Here is a 9,032-nt window from a genome sequence, read left to right as displayed (position 1 = left end):
TACACGCGCCCTCTTCTCGGACTGCCGACGCCTGCAAAATTAGCGGCGGGAACCCAGACCCAGTCTGAGTCATTGGAACTCTCCGCAGTCTAGGGTTGTCAAGCTCCGAGACAAGAAAAACTACACTCCCCACAACCCTTTGCGCCTTCGGCTTGCTGCGGTAGCTTATGGCCAATAGGGACAGGCAGCTGTGGCGGGGGCCGAGGAGGGACATTTTAAAAGGGCCGGAGATTGCAGGCGTCAGTGGCCATGGCGGATACAGCGACTACAGCATCGGCGGCGGCGGCTAGTGCCGCTAATGCCTCGACCGATGCACCGCCTTTCCAGCTGGGCAAACCCCGCTTCCAGCAGGTGAGGACCGGGCTGTGGCTTGAGGGTCGGTGGGTGGCACAGGCAGGGCGAGCAAACTCCTCTCCAAAAGCTTCTTTAGCCCTAGGGTCTCCGACCCGCGGCCACCAGGGAGCCTGCAGCTACTGCCTGGTGGACCTTGGCCACAGTCACCTTTTTCCCATTGGTCAGTGGGGTGGGCGAGGGCTGATATCTTGGCTCCCTATTGGCCATCGGCGCCGTCATTCCCTAGCCGCCCGCGCCCTCCAGCGCTTCCTGCCAGAGTCGCTCTGTGATTGGACACTGCCCGCCGCGGCCGGGGATCCTAGCCCCGGGATCCAAGCTGCTTCTTCAGGGTCGCTTGGGCAGTGCAGCCGCCCACTGCAGGCGGAAAGTTCGAATCCGACCCTGGGTGAAAAGTTGGAGTGGTCGAGATGCCTTCTAACTTTCCCCCCAGTTGGTGACCCACATTCTTTCCGAGCTGCCCAGCTCCCAGCTCTCCACCCCAAGCTAGGTCCGAGGTGGGGATGGGTTAGGACCGCCTGCCGAGGGGTGCCAGCCGCCTGGCGACCCCTGTCCTCTCCGCTGATGCAGCGAGTCGGCCGGCAGGTGCCCTGTCGGGGATGGAGTGAGGATGTGCGGGGAGAGCCGGGGTGCAGAGGAAACGCTGTGTCATCCCCGGAGCTCGGAGGGTCCGCGTCCCCGGGAGCTTACCCCAGCCCCCTAACCCGCTGCGACCTCCACGAAGCGCTCGTCTCTGTCCGACCCTATATGGCTCTTCGGAGCACGGTGACAGTCGTCTTTTTCCTTCGGACCCTCCTGTCCGCCCGATAGGGTCTCTCTTCCTGTCCCTCGGCCCAGGAGAGAGAGTCCGCAGTTCAGACTTATTGCCCGGGCAAGAGCCTGGGAGGGACCGTTCCTACACCGCATACCCGGGTCTCTGCTGCCTCCAGCGCTGAGGAAATGGACTTTGTTAAGAAAAGGGGCAAAGAGACTTGGCTAGAGTGAATCAGGCTTGCCTGGGGTTGTGGGGCGGGGGGAGCGCCACGGAGGTGGATAGAAAGAAGTTTGCAGGAAGAAAGAAAGTTGTACCAATGTCGGTGCGATGGTTGATTGGTTGGTTATTATCATGTTGGTGGGAGAGGGACTGGTTCCAGCAAAGCGATGCACTGAGCTTTGCTAATTAAGGAGCTGCGCTTTTGAGCCTTCTGAGAAAATATCCTCACTGTTTTTAAACAAGACTTTAATTCCTTTAAAAAACAAACCATCTCAGCATGTAAGTATCTAAGGCGAGACTGATGTCATCCTGCCAGTGCAAGGTGCTGCCTGGAATGGCCTGTCGGGGTGCTTGTGCTTGGACTTGAGTGACCCTTCACTAGCTGACCCCTTCCCCACTCCCAACCCCACATTCTACTAGTTCTTCAAGACTCAGGCCCACCTCCTTTTAAACACTTCCTCCCTTCTTTCCCTTATCTCCTGATGGGACCCCTCCTGCCCAGCTCTTTGGCTACCCCAAGTGGGATCCTCATAAGTCAGCCTTTACTGCAGTCTGCCCTGTGGTCCTCTAATCTCCCCACTCTGTGTGATTACTGGGCCCCCTCAACACTGGTGAACACACTCTGGGAGGAGGGGCCGCTCTTGCAGTTCCGCTTGTCTCCATCCTACCCTGAGCTGGGGCTCAGCACATAGTAATGTGCTGAATTAATTTATGGGTTCATTTTTGCCCAGCAACTGTCCTGGGACAGTCGCACACAGATATTTGAGAACCTCCTAGTGGCTCCAAATGACGGAGCCCATCGCTGTTACCATTGCTGGAGACGTAAACGCATACTTGAGGCTACTCTGTCGAGGCAGCCATTGCTGGTACCTCTTTTTGGCACCACTCCCGAGGGCAGCAAGTGTTGGCTGTATTTGCTTTTGAAGCAGCTCTCCTCCAGCCTAGTGACCTATGTAAAGCACAGTGCATGTGATATTAATTCATGTTAAGGAACCTGTCTTTCCTCCAGTTCTGCCCCCCCCCCCCCCCCCCCCCAGGACTCCCTGGTTGTGCAAGCAGCCCAAACTGCCACCAAGTTGACTGCAAGAAACCCGGAGTCCCCTGTGTACTTGCCTTCCTCTCCTTCACCCTCTAAATACAAACAGGATTTTCATCTCATATAGCTCTTAGATCCACTTGTCTCCACTGCTGGAATCCTAGACTGAGCTCCCATTCACTGATCTCTTGAGCCACTGCAGAAGCTTCCTGCCAAGTCTCCCTGCTTGCACTCTGGCCCCCTTCCAATCCCTTCCTCTTCGCATGGCAGAGCCCCAGCAGTGCAGGTCTGCTCAGGCGATGCTGCACCCTCCCCCAACACACATGTTCTTAAACACCTTCCAGTGGCTTCCCCTGCTTCTGAGGTAAAGACCTGTATTTTGAAGACCCCAAAGGCCTGCATGGCCCACCCCTGCTGCCCTCCAGTCAAACCCCCATCCATTCCCTGGACTTCTGCTTCCAACCACACTGGCTGCGTTCAGCCCCTTGAACCCTGAGTGGTTCATAATCTAGGGTTCAGTCCCAGAGCCCACACCAGGGACACTGCTCTCAATCCACTAACCAATAACACCACTTTCTGCAAGACTGAACAGTCTTTCCTTACTCCCTAGAGTCCCCCAGAACCCTCCTTCCTTTCATTTCTCAAGGATCTCTCTGTGCAGGGGGCAGGGGAAGGAGGAGCTCTGAGCAGTGTCAGAGGGTGGAGAAAGCTTGCTTTGGTGGGCTTTGGTCTGTGAATATCTTTCTCCGCATAAGATGATGATGCTAGCCAAGCATTGTTCTAACCTTTTCATGTATTGACCAATTTAATTTTCATGACAACCATGTGAGACAAGTTGAGACAATTATCCTATATATTCTAGGTGATAAAACTGGCACACAAAGAAACAGATTCAGTAGGCAGTCTGGCTCCAGAGTCTATGTTTTTCTGTCAACTTTTTTCTTATGGAGATTTTTAAACATACAAAATTGAGGACAATTGTCAGTGAACTCCTGCGTACCCATCACTCAGCTTCAGCAATTACCAGGGTTAGGCCAGCATCATTTCTATGCCTCCCACCCCCAATCAGTGAATTATTTTAATGCATAGCCCATTAGTTCACTCTACCTGCTATGCTGCTGCTGCTGCTGCTAAGTCGCTTCAGCTGTGTCCGACTCTGTGTGACCCCATAGACGGCAGCCCACCAGGCTCCCCCATCCCTGGGATTCTCCAGGCAAGAACACTGGAGTGGGTTGCCATTTCCTTCTCCAATGCATGAAAGTGAAAAGTGAAAGTGAAGTCGCTCAGTCGTGTCCGACTCTTCATGACCCCATGGACTGCAGCCTACCAGGCTCCTCTGTCCAAGGAGTTTTCCAGGCAAGAGTACTGGAGTGGGGTGCCATTGCCTTCTCCGATACCTGCTATAGGTAACTCTAAAAAAGAAAGGCTTTTTAAGTTAGCTTTTCTAAATACACTTGTTAAAATTGGAAATCATTTTATGTGTGCAGAATTCAAGTAGCAGGATTCCTGTATAACCCTCACCTGGTTTCCCCTAAAGTCATCATCTCTGATTACCATGGTACATTTGTTGGAATACAAAACCAGCATTACTATTAACTATACTCCAGACAGTTCGATTTTACTATTTTTTACACTAATGTTATTCTTCTGTGCTAGGATCCCACAGTGCATTTAGTTGTCATGTCTGCCCTCTGTTTTATGACAGTTTTTCAGTCTTACCTTCTATTCGATGACCTTGACAGTTTTGAGAATACCGGTCCAGTATTTTCTAGAAGGTCCCTCAGTTTGGGTTTGTCTAGTGGTTTTCTCATGGTTAGACAGTTATGGGTTTTAGGGAGAGAATATCACAGAGGTGAAATGCCTTCTTTTTCATATGATATCAGAGGATTTTTAAATTAGTTTTAACATAACCACTATACCATTAACACACCTAAAATAATTGCTTCTTAATATCATCAAACCAGTCATTATTTGTCTTAGTCTGTTGGGACTGCAGTAACAAAATACTGTATATTAGGTAGCTTATAAACAACAGAAATTTATTTTTCACAGTTCTCAAAGCTGGAAGTCCAAGGTCAAGACACCAGCAGATTCATTGTCTGATGAGAGCCAACTTTCTTGTTCATAGATAGCATCTTCTAGCTGAAACCTCCCATGGCAGAAGGGAGGAGGAATCTTTCTGGGGTTACTTTTATAAGGACATTAATACTTCCCCAAAGACACCACTTCCTAAAACAATCACCTTGAGGTGGTGGTAGGGACGTTAGGATTTCAACATAACTTTGGGGGTGTGGGGACAGGCATTCAGTCCATTGCACTATTCACATTTCCCTTACTGTGTTTTAAAAATAATTGGTTTGTTTCAATCAGACTCCCACAAAGCCCACACATTATATTTGACTGATATGTTAATCTACTGGTTCATCCCTCTTTCTTTCTATTGGGTTGACCAAAATGTTCGTTCAAGTTTTTCAGGCAAATCTTTTGGCCAACCCAATATTTGTTGGAGAAACTGGGTTGTTTGTCCTGTACAATTTTCTTATTCTGCATGTGGCTGAAGGCTTAGTTAAGATGCTCCTCTGTCCCCTGCTGTTTGTGTAAACTTCAAGTCCATGCTTTTAACTGTGGCCCCATGTTACCTGGTGAGATGGCCAGAGTGCATGGGGAGCTCTGTGCTCTGACCAATCTCTTTACTTTTTTTCTACTCATTTCCTTTCCTGAACCCACTCTTTTCTTCCTTTAGGGCTGACACCATTTTTGGCAAGTTGGGGCCCCAGGACAGGAAGAGCACATACATGATTCTTTCCATTTGTGATTTAATCTATCCAGAAATGTTTGCTTTCTTCTTCTTATTATTAAACTTCCTTGTTCCTTCAGAAATCTCACTTATCTGCTAAGATGACTGGGGGTATGAGTCTTCTATGTGTGTGCTGGGCCCCAAATCCACCAAGGAACAGAGTAGGTAGCTTGTTGAGGGTTCCCTCCGGGGTCTGGGCAGCTTGTGGGCCCAGAAATGCACTCTTCACTTCAGGGAGGAGAGGTTTGTGCGGGATGAGAGTCAGGAGGCAATGGGGAAGTCTCTCCTTTAGTTTGCTGAAATAAGTTCTGAAGTGACAGTGCCTTGTAGGTAGTTATGTTTTTAGATCATTGACATCCTAGAGGCTAGAGAGTGACTGTTCTGCAGGGCTGGTCCCAGGGCTGGTTTGTGCCTTGGAGGCAGTCAGCACCTTCCAGTTCAGTGGTTCTCATCCCCGCTGCACAGTAATCACCTGGGCAGGCTTTTAAGCAGACTCTCACGCCTGGCGCCCACCCCAGGCCAATAGAGTTCGAATCCCTGGGTGTGCAGCCTGGATTTCAGAAAACCCAGGGGGTTCAGTGTGCGACCAGCTGAGGACTACGGAGCTGGTCCCGCCTTTCTGCTGGTGGGCTACAGCGAGTGAGTGAGTATTTATAAATACAGTGAGTGTTTATTCCTCATCCAGATGAGCAGTCTTGTAGAGGTCTGGGTACAGGCCCGCTGTCAGTTTCTCTCAGGCCTTTGCCCTGGGCTGCTGCTCCCGAGGCAGCTCTCTGACTCTGCTCTCCTGGGCCAGGCCTGGGAGTTAGGAAGCAGCAGGCCGCGAGCCCCTGCTGAGAAGTAGCTGACTCACCTTTCTTGTGAGGGGACAGGGAATAAATTACTTGACTGACTCACTCTTCTGGTGAAGAAAAAGGGAAGGAAAAAAAAAATCCACTGATTATCTGATGGGGTAAAAAGTGGATTTTGGAGGGCAAAAAAAAAAAGACCCTGTATACTAAACTGTTGAGAAAATAAAAACTGATCAGGTTGCCATGTTATGCATCAGGCTGGGAGGACAGACACATAATGGCAGCTACAAAGAAGAGTGTTTCTCTGTAGGCCTACTCAGCTCTGAGGTGCCCCCGCCGCCGCCCTCACTGAGTAGCCGTTCTTTTGTACTCAGTGAGAAATCACATTCTCCAAGGCTGTGGATTGCCAGGAACTTTGCTGCTTAAATGGAGAAGAAAATGGCACCCCACTCCAGGACTGTTGCTTAGAGAATTCCGTGGGCAGAGGAGCCTCTCAGGCTGCAGCCCCTGGGATTGCAAAGACTTGGACACAACTGAGGGACTGTCACTCACTCACGTGGTGTTTATATCAGCAGGGTCAACATTGAGGAAAACAAACAAACACAAAAATGCAGACTGTAAGAACTGTGAGTTGAGTTTATTTAGCATCTATTGAGGACTATAGTCTGGGAGGCAGCCTCTCAGAGAGCTCTGAAGAGATAAGGGGGGAGGTCGGCATGTGTGTGATTTTGGCAGAGGGGTTACGTGTAATCAAGCACACATCTCAGAAGGTTGCCGCTATATGTGAGGAACAGATATCTTAATTAATGGGTTTAGTGCTTTTCTAAGTATGGGAAGATGTAAGAATCCAGGTTCATAAAAAGTTTCTCCTGAAAAAAATACTTAACTCTCTGCAGGCCTGTTCTACCAGTGTTCCCAGAACACAGAGGGCTCTGCCCTGAACTCCTTTCAGGGTGTGTTGAAAGTCAGCAACTGCAGTGGCTAATGGCTCAATCCTTCTATTAATAGAACCAGGTGTTGAATGACCTCCTCTACTTGGCAGTAGGAATGAAACATCCTGCTTTTGATTGGTGGGTCTTTGGTACTTTGACTCAGAGAATCAATACAAGGGCAGGGCTTCAAATAAGGAGTTTCTGGATCCCATGCCTTGGTTAACTGAATTTTATAGTTTTCAAGAAACAGAACCCTCTGCTTACTTCTCAGTCCAGACCTGTGTAGCCCTCTTCCCCACAGCCCTGCTTTGCCTTGAGCCTGTTAATGTACTGTTTCGTTTAAATTTTGCTCTACCTTTCCCCAGGATTCTGCACTAACTCAGTTTTTCTCCCCTGTTTGACAAAATGCCTTATGGTTCCTCTTGTGTGGCCTCCATCATTGCAGTGAGTCAGGAAGCCTAACTTTGTCTATCCCTGGTGGGTTGGGGGGAGGTTCTTTGGCTGATTGGGTTAGGACATTGTCATGTGTGCACATAAAGGGAATCTCAGAACTTTATGTGTAAGTGTTTATTGAAAAGTTACATCTGGAAGGCTCTTAAGCGTCCCAAGTGTACATGACCAATCCAGAACTGTTATCCTCCTCTCCACTGAATCAATGCGTGTCTTGCTTTCCTCATCCTGGTTAGTAAGCATTAGTGTCTGGCTAGAAATCTGGGCCTCATTCCCCCAGCCAGTCAACTTTGCTCTATTCTCAGGACCTAGCACAGCCTTGGGCACACAGTAGGTCTTCAGTAGCTTTCTGGTGAATGACTGAATAAACTGCAGGAGCCAGGTGCAGTTTCTGACCAGAACCTGCATGCCTTTGAGCTCTTGCTGATACCCTTCTCTCCTCGGTAAATTCATCCATCCACCCATCCCAGCTCTTCTGGGAAGCTTCCTGACTCACTAGGGAGAAATAAGCTGTGTGCCCAGGGCCCATTATGATGCCTCACTTAGTTTTATAGTTATCTCTTTACTTGTTTGTCTCTCTTGATGGTCTCAGCTCCTTGTGGGCTTGTTCGCTGTGGTGTTCCCTCAGCTAGTCCAGTAGGGGTTGGTAGGCATCTACGCAGTGGCAGTGGTGGAGAGATACTGCAGGGTCAGCAGGCCGGGACAGAATGAAAACAGTGAGGGACCACAGGGCAAGTCAGAGGCTGGATGTTTGCCTGGATCATCTGCAAGAAGCCGCTTCCCTTAGGCCGTTCTCCTCTGGGCCCTCCCCTCTGCTGATCCTCTTCCCTCCTTGGGCTGCTAACTGCTAATACTCTTGTCACTTTCACATCCTACCCTCCCTTCAAGGTCCAGCCCAGGCTGCATCACTCCAGGAAGCCTCCAGGGCATTGACTGCTCACCAGCCCACTCATTCATGTTGTGGCTGAGGTATTTATGGAACTTCTTCTAGGTGTGTGACATGCGGCTAGGAGCCAAGGCACATACAGAAAGAACATCCAATAGCCCACATCCTTCAGCAGTTTATAATCGAGTAATATATCAGTCTGTATTTTAATTTAAATACATATTTTAAAAATAGAATTACTTCTTTATGTTATATATAACATAAATTATATATAATAATTGTATATAAATATATAGAATATATAAATAAATATATAAATATATATAAATAAATGTATAAATATATATAATATAAATAATTACTTCTTTATATTATACATAATATAATACTGATTTTTTAAAATTTAACAAGCAATGTAAAAGATATGGAAATAAAAATCTACCATATTCTTATTACCCAGAGGCTCTCTCTCTTAACATTTTAATATATTTTCATGTAGCTTTTTAAATAGTGTAATTTTGAACTTTTAATTTTGAAACAGTTTCAGTCTTACAGAAAAGTTGCAAGAAGAATTCAATTCCATATACCCTTTGCTTAGATCCACCAGCTTTTAACATTTTGTCACATTTCCTTTATTATGCTCTTTGTCTACAGGTGGTCATAAAGCCAGGAAAGATAGCAAATGCACATGATACTAAGAACATCTTCAATCTGTAAATAGAATAATAGTACCTGCATTTCCAGGTTTTATTGCTGCCCTGTATATCCACACATCATTTTTTTCTCAACCTTTTGAGAGTAGGTTATATTCAGCTA

At 47.9% G+C, this 9,032-nt stretch overlaps 1 protein-coding gene across 2 annotated transcripts in view; it reads left to right on the top strand.

Annotated features, from left to right (window-relative positions):
- Positions 1-214: 214 nt before the first annotated feature.
- Positions 215-9,032, top strand: part of SFXN5 (sideroflexin 5) — a 123,321-nt gene continuing 114,503 nt past the window's right edge. For both annotated transcript variants that reach the window (XM_061155709.1, XM_061155708.1), the window contains exon 1: positions 215-351. In XM_061155709.1, coding sequence (XP_061011692.1) covers positions 250-351 — 102 coding nt within the window. In that variant the 5' untranslated portion in view covers positions 215-249. The remainder of the gene's footprint in view (positions 352-9,032) is intronic.

The sequence above is a fragment of the Dama dama genome, chromosome 11 (genome assembly GCF_033118175.1).
Source record: "Dama dama isolate Ldn47 chromosome 11, ASM3311817v1, whole genome shotgun sequence".
NCBI lineage: Eukaryota > Metazoa > Chordata > Mammalia > Artiodactyla > Cervidae > Dama > Dama dama.
The sequence above is the reverse complement of the archived record's forward strand: the minus strand, read 5'-3'. Positions and strand labels throughout refer to the sequence as shown.